The following is an 18662-nucleotide window of genomic DNA, read 5'->3' as shown; positions in this document are numbered from 1 at the left end:
TGTATGTGTGGGAGAAAGATAAAAAAAAAAAAAGAGAACAGTAATTCAGCACAACAAAGTGATTATCTGAGTCTAGATCTACGTGCTGCTCCTCCAGCTTGTTCTCTCCATGGATTCATTTGTTAATTTTGAACTCTCACTGGTTAGGACACAACAATAGGCAGCTGAAAGGCTTTTATTGATCTGATGGGTATGATATGACTGGGGCTTTCTTTTTTGCACTGAGCCAAGCGGACAGGTCAGGACATATTGTGTCTCGGTGAGGGGGTTGTATCTTAGGGGAAGCCACATCGTTGCCTGCAGCAACTGGATTTTTACTGACATCATCATTGTCCAGCATCAGCCTTTGTTCATCCAGAGCATCACTGGTGAAAACAATCCATTAACTTTAGGTAACCCTTTATATGGTCACCTGGCATTGATTACTGAAGGAATGTTGAATCATTTGATTTAATGAAATAAATGTTGTTAAGGTGTAGCGTTACTCAAGCCAAAAAGATTTTAAATTTAAGTCCAAGTCAATTAAAATTCCGAAGTGTGATTTCAACTCTGAACCAATTCAGTACAATAATCCATGTAAAACAGTTGTTAAAACTTGCTCAAATGTTGAAAATGTATATAGCAGAAAATCTAAATGTGTTCAGATGTGCTCTGCTCTCCCTTACAGCAAAATCAGCCATAACTCTAGATGTCTAATTTTTTCATTGTTTATAATTAGAGATGAATTTAATGAGCTGGTGTCTAGCGTATGCATATTATCTTTATGCATGCCCTTTTACAAGAATATGTTCTGATTCTGTTGGTGCAACAACAGTGTCTGAAAGACACTCTTGGTTTCTTGGCTGTTGTAATTACGGATGGCACGGATGCCCCGATGAAGCAGACTGAGTGAGAAATGCCGCCATGTTTGTGTAACCTCCTCGTTCCCCTCTCGCAGAGCGCCTCCAGTGATTTTTAATTCCATCTTTGCAAATCTTATTTATTCACAGTGACCAAGGAACAATTTCACACATGGGTTCTCATGCCAAACAATGTGTCATCCTGCTATCACCGGAAGATGGAAAAGCAGAATTTAGGAGGGACAAAATGGGACACAATTTAATATTCATTGGAAGCTTAGGGTCTGGGCCACAGTGATATCACAAATATCAGATGCTTTACAGATTGATATAGACAAGTGGAGGCCTAAATTCATTTATTCGCACCTCTAAAAGCAGGGTGTTCATTTATTACCGAAAGTGTCTGCTCTCATATGCTTTGGAAAGAATGCTGTGAAATGTATATGCAACAGGATCATTTCACAATATGTTCAGATTGCACCAGGAAACAGATGCTAGTGTTACGCCCCTGAGAGGGGGAATGATAGAGAATATTAGTTTCAAACAAACACAGGACACGATGCGTACTGCTCACAGCTGCATCACTTTATAAGTGATCTGATATTATGCATAGAATTAGGATTCATTACATTAAACTCTCTTTACAGCGCATTAAAGAAGCATACTCTATTCAGGTGCTGAGCTAACACACATACACACAACATTCACTTCACAACTTTTCAAAGGAAAAGAATATGCAAAGTAAATATAGAAGCTCTCAACTAGTGCTCTCAATACATAGTCATAGTATGGTTACTCACTTCTAGCTTAGCACAATCACAAGTAGCAGAATTTTAGTCCTTTCCCCATGTTTCCCATAATTTTCACTTTTCAATTTTCACGCAGAACGATAGTACCTAATTAACTTGGTACTTAAAGCTGTTGAACTCCATATACCTCAATTTAGCTCTATATCAGTCACATTTTGAACACATAGAGCAGCAAATCTATACATCACAACAGGCTTAACAATAAACAGGCACGTTCGCATTGTTTAGCTGAGCTACTTAGCCCTTTAACATTACTCATTCCGTAAGTATAGCTCAGTATAAAATTACTAAAGAGCAGTAAAGTAGTTTCCATACAAAATATGAACAGTCAAAAATAAGTGAACTTACAACAGTTATATAAATCCCTTGTTAAATGTGCACAAAACTCCTTAGAATGGCGCAGTGTAGCTTATTTTGCACTTCTAGCTTTTATCAGAGCACCAGGTCAATGAGCTAAGCTAGTGACTTGCAGTTTAGAAACGTCACAAAAAGTCGGAAAATTTGCTATTAAACCACTGTTAAACAGAATTTCACAAACAAGAATGCTTCTTTAAACACCATACTTGCAATTTTCTACAACTGTTTCGTGCCTGAGAGGGGGAATGATAGAGAATATTAGCTTCAAACAAACAGGACACGATGCATACTGCTCACAGCTGCATCACTTTATAAGTGATGCAAGCTAAACGTGCATTCTCTAGGTTCCCGCGCTCAGTCCGAACTAATCGCACATTGATCACAGGCTCGACCAATCGATTACACAGTGATGGCTCATGAAGAGAAACACTGTTTTTTAACAGTACCAAAACAGTTAGAAACATACCTTTTCTTTCTTTTCTTCTTTTAACAGATCCTTCTTTTAAGTGCGTCTCAATAGCATTCTAGTATTCCAGACAGTAGTGGAGAATGAGGATGGGTCATTACGTGAATTGCGATGGATATTATGATTTTTAATCATATTTATACAAAATACTTCAATAGAAACCTCTAAACTTGTCCACCCACTGGCCCCTTATATCTCCTTGCTGCTGTGCATTTAGAAAAGTTAGCCCATCTGTAGATATACAGTTTGTGCTGCCATCATCAATCCCTTCATTAATGGTCAATTTCTGACCTCAGAGCTGCTATTGGCTGGTTATTCTTAGGTGGTGGATCACTCTCAAACTAGTGACACTGAAAAACTATCATGTCAGTATCACTGAGAATGATCCACCACCGAAATAATACATGGTCATCCACAGTCCTGAAATCAGAAACTGACCAATGAGATGCAGAATACAAAGTAAGTATATGTAATGAAGTGGCCAGTGAGTAGTAGTACAAGGTGGGTGTTTCTAATAAAATGGCCAGTTAGGGGATGTACAAGGTAGATGTTTCTTACAAAGTGGACAGTCAGTGTAATAGGTTGTTTTGTTATTCTGACAGACAGTACATAAGGGGAATTGGTTCATATGCACGGTGTGAAAGGCTGGTTGTTGAATTTTACAAGAGGTCCCTTCATAGGAGGGCTTTCCAGATGAGTTCACTTTGTCATAGAGTGATCTGAAGTGCAGATTCTTCAGTCATCTCAGGCTTTGACAGCACTTTTTTACAAGCATTTTTCCTTCACTGAGCAAAATGGCTCAGATTTGTTCTGGAAAGTACTGAAGAAATGAAGATAAATAGACTCCTTTGTATGTTTTGTGTTACGTCTCACTGCTTTGCTCATTCTTTCACTTCCAAGTACATTATTATTTTTTGCTAATAATATATTTAATAATATGTTAAAGGCCCCATATCTTGGACAACTATTTTCCTTAGTCTTTAAGTTAATGCGTTTGATGTAGTATTTAAACGTTGCTAATCCCTTTCTGCAGGCCTCTTAGGTCTCTTTCTGCCAGCAGAATGGAAATCAACTTGTCGGCTATATCTGTTCAATTTTTAAATATCTAATTTAATTAAAAATATGAACTGAGGGACCTTCCAAACAGGCTGAAATGGCAGTTAAAGTTTCAAAACACGCTGTTCATTCTTCAGTACATACAGCCCATATATGGCAAAGCTGCAAAAAAAAAATCCTGTTATGATTTCACTGTTTTTGTGATGTTATAAGAACCAACACATTTACATGTATATCTTGCTTTTTTTTAGCTTACAGCAGTTTAGCTCTGCTCATTTGCACTAAAGTTATACGGAGTGTTACAGCCAGGACTGCTTTTTAAATCAAGCACAAAACAGGGCAATCAGAACAGAGCTCATTTACATATGTCAGTGTTTAATGTACAGTACCAGAAACAACCTGTTTAAGCTTAAACCTGTTTAGAGATAAAGAGATGGTGGAAAATGGTAATGTAAAATGCATTTACACTCTGTATTGACACGTTCAAGTTTGCACCTCTGACTTTTTCCTTTCTGCAAAACAAGACTGTAGATACAACCACACCTTAGGACTGGGGTGTATAATAGATGTACTACAGCAATGAAAAATGATGGCAGTATTTAAAAATGATGTGTCGTCATTTAGAAATTCCATGAGCATTTTTAAATACCACCAAATTTCTATGTCATATCTAAACGGTCAAATAAATGCGATTCTATCCATTTATATTTTGGGGTCACAGATTGGTGATGTGGAAACTCACCAATAGGTGGCTCTGACAGAAAGAGCGGAAATCAAAACTCAGATGAACCAAGCTTGGTAGTAAAGTTAGCTTAGTGATGGCTAAGAACTACACACACCACAGAACAGGTTAAATTTTGGCTTTTACTCCAACAGTCACTTGACTCTGCGTTCTCAGATACTTCCAAATGGGTCATTTTATCATCAGTTAGCAGGAACCAAGCTTGTAATTGGTCGGCATTACTGCTGCCGGTAGATGATTGGTTGGCAGTGCTGCTACTGAAGGCTGATTGGTTGGCAGTGCTGCTACTGAAGGCTGGTAGGTTGGCATTGCTGCTGAGAGCTGATTGGTTGGCAATGCTGCTACTGTGTGCTGATTACTTGACATAAATGCTACTGAAAGCTGATTATTTGGCATAACAGCCACTGAAAGCCGATTGGTTGGCCTTACTGCTACTGAGTGCTGATTGGCTGGTAATATAACAGCAGTGTTTAAATATTTGATGCTGTTTGGTGTTGGGAAAACAAGCGCTTCCTTCTGTATAAAAATGTTTTTGCATTTACAAACTATGATTTTGCACAAAAGCTCCATAGGAACCCATTTATTTTTATACATGCACAGGAGCACCCTCTAGCACCTGACAAACCCAGAAGACATTGTTGACTAGCAGTTCTCCTCTGCTCAAAATGATTCTAGAATTAATTTTTACTATAGAGAAACAGACTGACGTGTCATGTAATACCTCCCTAAAATGCAGATAGTGGTCCACTCCTGGTGTGGTGTAACCCAGACTTCATGCCCCGGGGTAGTGACCCTGCTGTTTGTTAGCCCACATGCTGTGCTATCAACCTTCTGCGAGCCTGATCAAAGTTGCATCCTGCTATGCTGCTCTGTGACCTGAGGTAGTACATGAGAGTGGCGATTAAACCCAAGATGGACTAAATCATTGCATGCTTTGACCATAAAGACCAGGCCCACCACATCATGGGCTGTGATTACTGGGATGTTGCCATGGGATATGTTGATGTTCCTCGCTTTGTACATGCTACTGCAAGCTTAACCCTGTAATGCTGAGGCTAAAATATTCTATTTCTACCTTTTAATGTGGTCTTCCTTTTTAATAACCTGATTTTTTCAGGCTGTTGCCTCGTTTATGTTGATATGTACATTGCCCTCCAAAAATATTGGCATATTAGCAACAGCTTAGCATCACATTAGCACCCACCTAGAATGCTATAGCAATGACCTAGCAACACCTTAGCACCCACCTGGAATATCATAGCAACCTCATAGCAACTACCTGTAATTACTATGTAAATCCAATTACGTTATCAAAGAACAATGAAGTGTTCTGCAACTTCTCTTACTTTTTTATAATGTTATTAGCTAGCTTTGTAAAGCCAACTTAAAGTTTGTTCACAATCTCTTCCTTTCAAATTAATATTGTTCTCTGAGAGATGTATCAATAACACGGCCAATACTGGCAACTGGCAAGCGACTTCTTTTATGTTGCAAAAAAAAATAAAGACCGTATCATCTTGTACACTTTCTGTAATGTTTAACCATCTGTTGTAATTACCATGAGTACTGTGTCAATACTGCGGAACTGTATCATATGAATACTATAGCCTTTATATGACTTTAATTTTTTTCATAATTTGTGTTATCTATATCTAAGACTAATCAACCTTTCTGCAGCTCTGCTCTTTACTCTTTGTAAGAAGCCAGATCATTGATTTCTTTAAGGCTTTTCACTCTGTTGTGAGTAACAGTTATGTACCAACTTCTTCTTGACCCTGTTGCTATTTGTCCATCAAACTCATGCAATGACTCTGACAGTCAGGAATGATTAAATAGAACACCCTTTGCAAGATGTGACTGTTGCTGTGTGAATTATGAATGATCTGAGTAAGCCCACGTTTCGTACATTTGCAAGCTATGTTGTTGAAATTTGATCTCAGCCTTACACACACACTCAGGAATGAAGCCTACACTCGCTCTGGACAATTCAGTCCAGTTTTATTGTTATACAGATACACTAGCGTACAGAATAATAAAGTGTGTTTGGGCTGCTCTCATGTGCGTATAATCTATACTTTTTTTAATCCACTAAGTTTGCAGTGGCACAAAAAGTGTGCTAAAGTGAACCTTACAGTTCTCTGTAGTAACAATACATACCAAACATATGACTGTCAACTGGATATGCGATGTTCTTAGGGATCGTTAGAGGTGGATTGTACAGTTCTTTATATGACCTGTTCTTATAGATCTAGATGCGAGAGATTCTTATAGATTATAGGTGGGATTGTACAGTTCTGTATGTGAGATGTTCGTATAGATCTTGATGCAAGATGTTTTATAGATCTTTAGATTAGGACTATACAGCTTTTGAATATGAGATGTTCTTATAGATCTTTAGAGCTGGATCGTGCAGCTCTGGATGAGAGATGTTCATGTAGAGCTGGGTTTTACAGCTCTGCATGTGAGCTGTTCTTAGATTATTGGACTGGGATTGTTCAACTGTTGTTGTAGAGCTTTGGAGTTAGAGCTCTGGATATGAGCTGTTGTAGATGTTTGGACTTGGACTACAGGTATGGGGTATAAACTTTTTTCAGATTTGTAGAGTTGGGATGCATCAGAACATTTAACATGTGAACTTTTGAGCAATCTATTAAGAAATAGAACACAAGAGAGAGTGTGTTATCACAAATACCGTTATATGATTTGGTCATGCTTTCAGTTTTCCCTTAACTTAACTGCTGTAATGGATTGTTTATAGGACATCCTACAAGTACAATAAACTAGAACTTGTGTAAAATGCAGATGCAAGAATGCAAGAATATTAACACAGACTAGAAAACAAGATCATATCAGACCAGCTTTAGCATCAATCCACTGGCTGCCTGTTTCCTTTAGAATTCCAGGTAACACGTTACATTAAGGGTTGCAAATAAATAGATAATTATATGCTAACAGGTAATTAAGTACTTATTATTCATATATTAAATACCTGCTCATTAAGCATTAGTTACTGATTAAGTACTTAGTAATTGGGTACACAATTAACTGATTGTCATTAGTTTACAGCTTATTTACTCACTAACTGTGTACTAACTGCTGCTTAATACACAGATACTGAACTGATAAGTGTTTACTCATATAAATAAGTGACATGAGAACTAAAAGTACTTATGTGTAAATCCTGTTAATTATCTGTTAATCAGTCTACTGATCTATCGTTACATTTTCCTCCACTGTCTAGTCTTATATGGAACTCAGTTCTTGGTCTTTACTGAACACTTCCCTCCACATATTCAGCTGCCTCTCTGTCCTCAGAGCTGTTTTTACATTGTCACCATTAATTACTCCTTACTTAATGTTACTTAACCATTGATTACTGCTGTTTGTGTCCCTCCAAGTAAAGTGACGATCCTTACTTCTAAATATACTAAATATACTACAGACTCATGATTAAGGGCAGCCTATAAACACTTCCCTGTGAATCACAGCAGAAAGTAAAGTGGACGTACTAGTTGGGCCTAAAACACAGGCTGCTTATTCAAAATTGTAGACAGCTGCCTTTATAAGCATAGGGATAAAATACTGACAGTACTGACACATACTGACAGTATCTGTCACACTATTATCTTAATTACATTAAATCAGTAGATTAGGTAACTGATAATTAACATGATTAACACAAGTACTTGTTAGTTCTCGTTATTTATGAGTAAACTCACTTATCAGCTCTATCAGTTTAATAAGCAGTAGTTAGTGCACAGTCAGTGAGTAATTAAGCTGTGGACTGATGACAAACTAAATCCAGTTAACAATGTACTAAATTACTAATTGCTACATACTTAATCAGTAACTATTGGTTAATGATCAGTTAATCAATCTATAAATAATGAGTGACTCACGAGCATATACTTATCAATTGATTTGTGACCCTTAATGTAAAGTGTTACCAAATTTCCTGTAAAATTTTACTACAGGTTTTTAAATCTAATGGTTTAGCACCTTCATATATTCTGAGTGGCTGATCAATTATGTTCCAAACCATGTTTTAAGATCATTTGGGGCTAGCCTTCTCCATATTCCAGATATGACACTTAAAAGAGCCGAGAGGCAGCGTAATGTATAACCAGAATATATTGTAGAAGTTATCTAATGTGTCCATTTTCTTTTTTTGTCTGTAGTAAAGTAGAAAACTCGTAAAATTAACTGCAGTGTAAGTTGTTACTTAGCAACCAACGCCCAGTAGAATGATGCAGCATTGTGCAAAAAATGTGCTATTATAACAAATATCAGTCATATAAAAGACAACAGAGTGTAATCATTGTACATTGCCATGCATTGGTGTCTGATATGTCAACGCTTTTTTCTTATTGAATTCAAAGGCAAGCCATGCATGGTTTATGGATACTAAAACGTCCTTGTCATGTCTGTATGTATGACTGAAAAACTAACCATGCTTCATATGTCGTGCTTCCTTGTTCACCAGTGAGATTTATGCGCTCTTTTCATGTTTAATTTCTTTCAGTAATTATTTTCCTAAAATAGACACAGTAGTCAAAAGTGAAATTTCCGAACAGCGCAGAGATAAATGATGAAATTATTTGATAATAATCCATTGTTAAATTGTCATTGAGTACAAAAAGGAGGGCCATTTCTTGGAGCTTAAAATCATTGTAATTATTCTCATAGTGCTTTTTCCTTCACACTGTGTGAATTACCTTGACAGCAGTATTATTTAAAATGCTTTTAGTCCTCCCTTGCACAGTATATCCATCATCTCCACCTGTGATACCGGCAAAACGCACACAGAGACACACGAATGTGCCTGTAAGCTGCTGGGAGGGCACCTCTTTGTTAGATGATCAGTGAGTTAGATAGACGAAAACAAGATTTGATCTTGAATAGTGGCTGATCACAGTGGACGGCGCAGCCAGTGGAATACTGATTGGGGTTAAAATTGCACCTCCAGCATGTTCAGTTGACAGCCAAGCAGCAGAAGAAAAGAGGTCATTAGCCACAGGTGGAAAAGGACGGCAAAGAAAAAGGGCAGTGCTCATGGAGACCAACCTGGATATACTTCTGTCGCTGATAATAACATTTAATTTTTTTTTAATCATTTATTTATTTATAGATATTACACTGCAGGCAGCTGGTGTTCTTCTCAAACACCTGCTTGATTTGATCTCAGACATCTGACATAGAAATATCTACATGTAATGTGAAATGCAATGAGTATTCTAGGCCTTCAGAGAGGTTCATTTTTATTGAATAGAAACATCATTTCAACTCTGCAAGTATTGCAGGACTATTCCTATTTCATTGTTAAGATTTGGTTGGACACAAAAAGGTTAAAATCTTGAAACCATCTGATTTTTTCCTCTGTGATATAAAGGGATGTTCAGCCAAGTGAGCTCTCCCATTGGTTAGGACTTCAGGAGCTGGACTGAAGGCCTTACGTGTTAGATTAACTACCAACATCATTAAGTGACTGTGGAATCAACCAATCATGTTTTGATTTACAATGGAACCAATTCAGTAAAAAAAACACCACTCTTTGCCGTCTGGAGGCTCTATATACTTAACTGGCTGGGAATATGAGTCATAGTCTGACCAGGTTTCAGTGAGTTTTGACATTTAATTTCATTTCAACCTTGAACACATCTGTAAAGATCCTACTCAAATATATCAATTACAGATATGTTGATACTCAAAGTCCCAGTTAAGCAGCCTGTTCCAATATTCCACATATGTAAGAATTGCTGACTGAACTAGCTATTGATTTTTAGGTATAAAATTGTTTGATCATGTATGCTAATCTGTACATTGCCGGTCATCCAACAAGTTACTTGACTAGAACCTACTTTGATATTAAATGGGCTAAAGCTTACATTTTGCTTCTATTTTATTTTCCCCCATAAAATCTGTGTGCTGTTATGTACCAAAATTGTCATAATTCATTTTACCTGACCATTTAACTCCTTAAACAGCCTGTTTTGTTACTGTGCGTTTAAGACTGATATATAGGTTTGAGCCCCACTGGTCAAATTACACATTGCTGACCTTATAAATAAGTGAAGACAAGTTAATACATCCTCTAAAGAGAAAACACTTAAATATGGCATTTTGTGCTGCAAATTGTAGTGCACAATTTCTATTTAGTTGCCGAGTTTAACTTATTCCCCAATTAAAATAAAAAATAAAATGTGCCATAAGTTTTGTGCAGGCCACATTTTGTTTATAATTTTTTTTTTTCCCAATATGTTCAGCAAATGAACAGACAAAGCAGCCAAACATGTAATTTGACCAGAGGTGCTCAAACCTTTGCATATGGACAATATGGAAACGAGCTCTGTTCTGATTGGCTGCTCTCATTCTAAAAGCAGTGCACGCTGAAACGCTCTTTATAACGTCAGCGTGAATGGGTGGAGCAAAACTGCTGCAGGCTGAATACATATAAATGTGTTAGTTATTGTGACATCACAAAACACAAGACGATGTTTAAATTTCTAAACACGGGAACATTTATTCGTCTGTTCTTTTTTACATTTATTCGTTCTTGTTCTTCGAGCCCTTTAAATACTGTATGTAGCAGCGATTTCAATTCAAATGTAAGACTGAGCTGACGGATCTCTTGTATTGGTTTTTTTTTTTTTACCAAGTGCTTTGAAGAGGCCTGTCTAATCACAATGCCGTACATAATTATCATTGAAAGCATAGGGAAATTAATTTTCTGCATAAAATTGGCTTAAGTGGCTTTTGAAAGAGGCAGTGTTGGCAGAATGTAGACGGGCAGTGAATGAGGGAGGAGATAATGATCGCGCTGGCTATCAGTGCACTGAGACTTCCTCAGGCAAGGTGAATCAGACAGCACATCCTTTACGTACTGCAACAGCCATATACACAAATACAGAGAGAGAGAGAGAGGCTGCTCAGGCTGCTTTGTTATGAAATGTGATTAGTCTCCCCGTCTTGAGGGACTGTTTCAAATGACCTGTTAATGCTCCTCCTGTTCAGTTACACACTAATGACTGCACCACTGCCTGGACCAATACCCCTCGAAAACACCACAGAGTGCAAATAATGAAGCTAATTCCTCAGTCCTAAGTAGAACTGAGTATCAGTGTGTAGTACTTTTACAGAACCACTCGAAAAACTTTAATACCACAGAGTAATGAAAAATTCAAAACAGTTAGTTCCAGTTCCTAAAACTGTAGTAAAGTACTTGTATATGCACACCTCTTACCACCTCTCAACATCTGAATTCTGGGCTGAGTCACTAAAAATATCATACTTTTAAAGGTGCAGTGTGCAAGATTCAGGGGGAGATGGAATATAGTCTACAAAACCATGTTTTCATTAGTGTACAATCACCTGTAACTATGAATCGTTGTTCTTGTTAGCTTATAATGAGCCCTTTATATCTGCATAGGGAGCAGGTCCTCTTCCAACAGAGGCCGCCATATTGTGCTGCCATGTTTGTATTGTAGCCCAGAACAATTGGTTGCAGTCTTCAACCTCAACACAAGATGGCACAAAATCTTACACGCTGCACATTTAATGCAGTAATCTTTATCAGCAGTGATGCTCACATGGACCACCAAGTATACTGTATATTCTGTTTAAACTGAGGGGCTGATCAGCTAGCTGACAGGCTAAACAGCCATGCCAATACTATCACAGGCTTAGACTTAAAATTCTTACTGTATAATTCACTGTAAAACAGTATAAAATAGTAAAGAATGTGTCACTGGTATGTCTTACACGCTTAAATTGTCTTTTTTAACTCTGTCTAGCATCAAACCCAGGCAGAATCTCAAATGGCTACCTCCTTCTTACTTAATCAGCTGTCTAAGTCATAAATTTTGGCTTTGCTTGCTGGAGCAGGCAGCCATTTGAGACTCATCCCCAGCATGAGAAAAGGGAAGTACAGTGCAGTTATCTTCGTGCAATAAAACACTGGAAATCACCAGACTAATGGAAATTTGTATTGTCGTTGCAGTAGTTTGATGAGCTAAAACTACTAATAACACAAAAGTTTTTGCATTAAATTGCTATGGTATGATGTGTTCATTATTATATGACAAAAGACAAAAAAAGTGAAAATGACTAATATGCGACGATGGCCGACTGAACGTTCTTGTTCTTTTTCAGCAGTCCATGGTTGCTTGGCAACAATAACATACTCTGAAGGGATTACATTTCTTGGCAGAATAATTGTTATTGATAAGTTATTTAATGAGCATTGTGTATTTTATCATATTTTCTGATTGCTGTTTTATAAAAACAATAAACCACTTGAGGCCCTGCGTTGCCGGGTTTTCTGATTTTATCATTTATAGGCTATAAGGTGACAACGATACTTATTTTTGTCAGTGATTTCTTTGATGTCTTCTTTGAAAGTGAAGATTTATTTTAATCACAAGTGAAAAATGTGTTTGAACTCTGAAACAATTTGGTAGAATGATCCATATCTCTCCATATTAAGCAATAAATAAAGGAATTTTTTTCCATACAAGGATTTAAAAGTCAAATCAGGAGCAGAACTAGGCCGAGTTCAGTATTTTTACCCAAGGCTTTCAAGCACAATTTCCCCGTTGTTTTATTTTCTTCCTGGTAGTTCGGCCGGAGTGCGCGGTGCAGATGGATAGCTGGGTAAAAACGACAACACCATTTAGGTCGCTCCACAGTGAGTGGCAGAAAGACAGCTTGCTCTTTGCTCAGGGCAGAAGTATTTGTGTAGAGGAAAATGCCACATGGACAAGTGAAGCACGGCTCGTTTCCTGCCCTCGCTGGAATTGGGAGGAATTTGTTTTTGGATTCAACGTCAATTTGCCGGTGGCCCAGTGATGTAACCTCCCACAGTATTGCACTGAAAAGAATGATGCTTTGTATTTAAATATGTGCATCATTTGAATGAAATAAATGACATCAGCACAACTGTTGCAAAAAGGGGGGGTAGATGTATGGATATGGTTTTATAACTGGTTTTACACTTCTATAAGAATTTTGCTGTCTATCACATCTCTCAGATCTCTGATTAATTATACAGAACATTGTAGTGAACAACCATGAGTTACATCCTTTATATGAAACTTTTTTTTGAAGGCATCCTACAAAGGAGATTTATAACTCAAGCATAAGCAATAAACTTGACTGTAAATAGCACATGTCAGTGTTTGCAAGTTGTTTTTTTAAAGTGAGTGACACTGGCCCTTCTTCATTCAAGGTTGTGTACAGTCAAATATCATCAAAAAATGAACGTGTGCATATTTTACCAATAGTTTTGTTATCTATAAATTTCGTCTTTAGTGTATCTGTTCAATTTGAGTTTTTTTTAACAGCTTGAAAAATGCCTGATTTGCAGTTCATCATCGTTCAAACAGCTAGTGTTTTATGAAAAGGATGACACTACACAGTCACATCACTCCATCATCTGAAAAAAGCTAAATTGTATTAATTTCACATTTTTTATTATTATTATTATTTTTTTTTTATTCTTGCAATTGTAACATATTTAAACTCCCAATGGGGGGGGTCATTATACTGCTGAATCACTAGCTAAATATCTGCAGGATTTAGTGCATGCCTTTTGTAATTTATATGTATATGAGGAGAAATTGTTGAGCGTCCTTTGCAAATGGTGTGTAAATAAGGTACTGTGTGTCCATTCTGAGAATTTGGCACTGGCCCCTTAAACTCATAATGTGATGACTCACAGGTAATTACCCTGATGACAGATTTTCATCATAATGTGTTACCATTCATACACAATTTTCTGGTGACTGCTTTTTTGATGATGGTCATTTTCCATAACCGTGGCCAGAAGTGTGGCCATGCTTTACGCTAAGGTGGCCCTGGCCACTCTGGCCACCCCTTGGCTACGCGTCTGAGTCAGAGACAAAAGGCTCTAAAATTTTTGCTAACTTCGTTAATACAACATGGTACGTTTATCGCGCTTCTGCCCCCATCAGTTGAAAGGAAAAATTGCAACGCATCGGCTGGCGAGTCACATATAATGAGAAGCCACGGGCCAATTAAAATCTATCCTGAGGGCATTTGGTCCACAAGCAGGACTTTGGACACCCCTGTCTTACAAGAACACTTCATAATGTGTTCATAAATGTTTAAATCAACATTAATGAAGTATTAATATTTTACATGGCATATATATATATTTTTTTTTCATTTTTACATGTTGTATGAGCTTTCTTTTAAAGTCGGTATATACTCTAATATTTCCAGTGAAACTCCTCATATTAAAATGGCCTGTTTTTGACCTTTTATCTCAACGGAAGTGGAAGTAAAAAAAATAAAGTATGATGATTTTCTTTCCATATTTTCATGACATTACAATGATGTGAAACCCCACACCAAACTGCCTCCTACTGGCTGACAGAAGGTTATATGTGTAACATTCAACTCTAGTAGCCAACATATGTATATAGGGTTATGTGGTTTCTATAGTACCTCATTCAGTACTGTCTTTCCTACATCCCAGTTTGCTTAGTAAGTGCTGGGTCCTTCTGCTGATAATCCAGCCATTTTCTGAGCAGAGTCTCAGTTACCCCCTCTGTAAGAAAGCTTAAATGACCTGGCATTGTCCAGACAGCAGCACCTTTGATACTTCTCACACATTTAGCCCTTCAGGCTCTGCCCACAGTCGACTGGCCTTTAATTAAGGATCAGACAATAATTCAGTTTTATATTGCTATGGTTTGTGCTCAGAAAATCCTTTTTTTTCCCCAGATGACTTTTTGTGGACAGTTTGGTATAAGATGCCTTAATATGAGCTGTCAAGAAGATATGTAAACATGAACATGACATATTAGTGTTAAGTTAGTGCTAGCATGGACCTCTGAGGACGTATCATCACTTTATAGTTTGCTATTAGCATCTGGACAAGTCTTAGGTAAATACCATTTTTATCTATGAAGAAAATAGTACATGCCATTTTTTAAGAACTTTCTCCCAAAATATCACAATTGACTCCAGTCTGTTCTGATTTCTGACCTCACAGGAGTGTAATGTGGTGTTCTGGTATTGTAGCCCATCCACCTCAAGCTTTGATGTGTTGTTTTTAGAGTTGCTGTCAAGAGTGGTTGATTGATTTACTGAAGCTTTCCTTTTGACTTTATTGAAATAACTTTGCCTAAAATATTGAATTACTATGTTGAAATAATTACTTATTTTCCTCAGCATACTGATTTTCTATGTTAAAATAATGACTTAGTATCTTATAATGATTCAGATCCCCAAAATGATCACTTATTCATTTAATAACTTAATAATTTAATAACTCATTACTTCTACAGTATCTCAAAATATTGAGAAAAAAATCATTGAGATATTAAGTCAATACTTTGAGAAAGTAAGTCATCATTTTATGAAACTAAGTTATTATTCTGAGAAAATAAGTCATTTCGAGACACTTGGTCAATATAATAAGATAGATAAGTCATATTTTGAGACAGTTTGAATTTTGAGTCAATTTTTCAAGAAAGTAATTTTTCAGATGCTGTGTCAGAGTGAGTTATACTGTGTGTGTGTGTGTGTGTGTGTGTGTATATATATATATATATATATATATATATATGTGTATATATATATATATATATATACACTAAATAACGCTTATTAAGAGTTTTCAAATACAGCATCAAAATCTTCACCTGGGCAATTTTTAAAACTCTGTACAAGCAGATTTTGCATTTGGTTTGGTTGGCAAGAACAACGAATACTTTATTGTCATAAAGCATTAATTGCTTGTTGTAGGTTTCAGACTGCCACAGCAATACAGTACAAAGTGCTTACTGTCTTCGGAAGCTGTTTTTAAATTTGCAGTGTGAGAAGTGCTGGCATGTGCTAACTCTCTGAGTAGTGTTATCTGACAGTGAGTTGTTTTCAGGTGTCCTCTGGGCTCTGGTGTTTGTGCACTGAAATGATAATAATAAAAGACACAGCTCTTTCTTAGCGCCGACTTCTTTTGCAAGATGCATTTCCACTCAATATTTCTGGTGGAGAGAGTGATTTGACTGGGGAAAAAACGTGAAAAGTAAACATAATCACGCTGAAAGGTGACAGATACTCATTAAGACTAGCAAAAATTCCTCTAGCCTGACAGTCTATTCAGCGCTCTCTCTCTCTCTCATTCTTTCTTCCTCTCTCTCTCTCTCTCATTCTCTCTCTCTCTCTTCTCTCCCTCTCTCTCTTTCTCTCTCAGCATCTCTCTCTCTTTCTTCTCTCTCCTCTCTCTCCTCTCAGCCCCCCACCCTCCTCCCCCCACCTTTCTGTCTTCCTCCTACAGGTCGCAAGATTACAACAGGTTACTGTAGTGGAAGATGTAGAGGTTCTTTTTTTCCTGGTGAACACACACAAACAGTCTTTATCAGTCATCTCTCTCTGAGGCTTCTCTCTGGACCACACTGTGGCTTGAGGCTGCATTAGCATATAGCATAAGGCTTTGTTCACACTCGTTTTTGTAGTCAAATTATACTTTTTGCAATTGATTTCATGAAAAGTAGATATAGATAAAGATCTATAAGGGCATCTGCCCACAAACGTCCAATCAACAACCCATATTAATGCATTGCTGGTGGTTACTGCCCGTTAGTTTTCTCAGTCAAATTCTGAAGCTCTCTTTTTCTGCCTTCCTCTGCTGTCTGTTCACATTAGGAGGCAACAAATTTCTAATGTCGCTTCAAATGTGTCTCTTGGCTGTGTTTGAGGCTCCTCTTAATATAAAAATATCAATTTTATATGTTTTGGTGTTTTGTTTCAAATATGAAATACAGCTATAAGTTTACACGTTTTGTCCATAGTGTGATACAGTTAGAAATAGAAACAAAATTCTAGATGGAACAAAACGTTCAGGAGGAATTTGTTTAGTCCAATCGTTTACATTGTTGCTTCACCACATTGTACTTTATTTCCAAAAAGTTCAGAGAATCTCAATCTTCCTGTCGTTAAATCTTCGCCTCTCACTGGAAATAACTGGTTGCTCTGCTAATGTGAACGTATGGGTAGTCTTGCCTGCCATACATTATGTTGTAATGAGAACGTCTGGGGAAAACCATGAAAACTTTTAGTGCTAAATGCATCGGAAAGTAAGACGTATTAGGGTGAGTGCAAAATGTCCACACCAAAATTCAATAGCTCGTTAAAAGTTCAAAGCAGGGGGCGATGGTATTGGGCACTGGACAACAAGCCTGTTGCTAGTCCATGAATTTTGAGATAAGTTAGCATGCCTGAAAAGTCCAGCTGTGTCTGCCAATGCGTTGTTTACATTGAAATCAGTGGCAAGAGGTGCATTTTTGACCGATACCTAAATTCCCATGTGAACATGATCCAACTTATTTTATCTGCATTCCAACCTGTTTGATTTGTTGAAATTTTTCCCAGTGATATTTTAACACAAAGCCTACATCAAAATATGGCGTCGTCATGTGCATGGGTTATTTGTTCTGAATATAGTGTCAGACATTTTTATTTATATTGTTTTGAAATGGAAATTCACTGTGATGTTTATGCCGAAAGCTCTGTAATATGTTACTTTAATAATTTGTGTGACGTTCTTTCTATTCATTTTTCAGAAAAATGTGACGAGGCATTGGCCACATCGCTTCCCCATAGTGCATTCACCAGCTCATCAGTCTTCACCGGTGGCTATGCTCCTGGATATGCCAAACTGAACAGGAGAGGAGGTAAAAGCTTTGCAGCACATTAGTCCTTATTCATCAATGTTGTACAGAAAGGAGCACAGACTGGAGTATCTGGAACGACACACATATTACTCCACATCTGTTTTAAGAAAGTGTTGGACGACATTGACACTAGTGTTAAATTAAGGGCAGTTGATGAATCAGGTATAGGTGCATGGAAACAAACATTCATACTGTGGTTCATTATTTGCATATAATTTACAAGAGACACACACCAATTTACCATCATATGTTGTCACTGTCTAAAGAAAAACAAGTATCTTCAAAATTGTAGTTCTATTCAAGTTAATTTAAAGAGACTGTGTTCAAAGCAGTTTTGGAGCATTTCTATTGGTCCATTCATCATGAAATTTTCAGACAGTTTAAAGGACAGCTGCTGAGCTCAAAATACGCAGAAAGGAGATACTTGTACGTGTTTTGGGACAGTGACAGTCACCTCAAAGTAATGACACTATGCTAGCTTCAAACACCTCCACCCCTTGTTTAACCCTATAAAGGGTGTGTAGGCATTGTCATCAGAGGGCGATAACTTAGAGAGGGCGCTGCAGGTGCTGAACTGACCACAATAGTGATGTTATTTAGACAGTTTGAAGAGAAGCATTCACATTTCAACGTCATTTATTATTACGGAGCAGTTTATTTAAACGCTTTAGGGTGCAATTACTCTTTAATTTGCGT

General features: G+C 37.2%; 1 protein-coding gene across 1 annotated transcript in view; it reads left to right on the top strand.

Annotated features, from left to right (window-relative positions):
* The first annotated feature begins 17281 nt into the window (after positions 1 to 17281).
* Positions 17282 to 18662, top strand: part of cntnap2a (contactin associated protein 2a) — a 373698-nt gene continuing 372317 nt past the window's right edge. Inside the window, exons 1-2 of the mRNA XM_036557926.1 lie at positions 17282 to 17285; positions 17856 to 17966. Of these exons, the coding sequence (XP_036413819.1) occupies positions 17282 to 17285; positions 17856 to 17966 (115 nt within the window). The remainder of the gene's footprint in view (positions 17286 to 17855; positions 17967 to 18662) is intronic.

This window comes from Colossoma macropomum, unplaced genomic scaffold (genome assembly GCF_904425465.1).
Source record: "Colossoma macropomum unplaced genomic scaffold, Colossoma_macropomum, whole genome shotgun sequence".
Taxonomy (NCBI): Eukaryota; Metazoa; Chordata; class Actinopteri; order Characiformes; family Serrasalmidae; genus Colossoma; species Colossoma macropomum.
The sequence above is the reverse complement of the archived record's forward strand: the minus strand, read 5'-3'. Positions and strand labels throughout refer to the sequence as shown.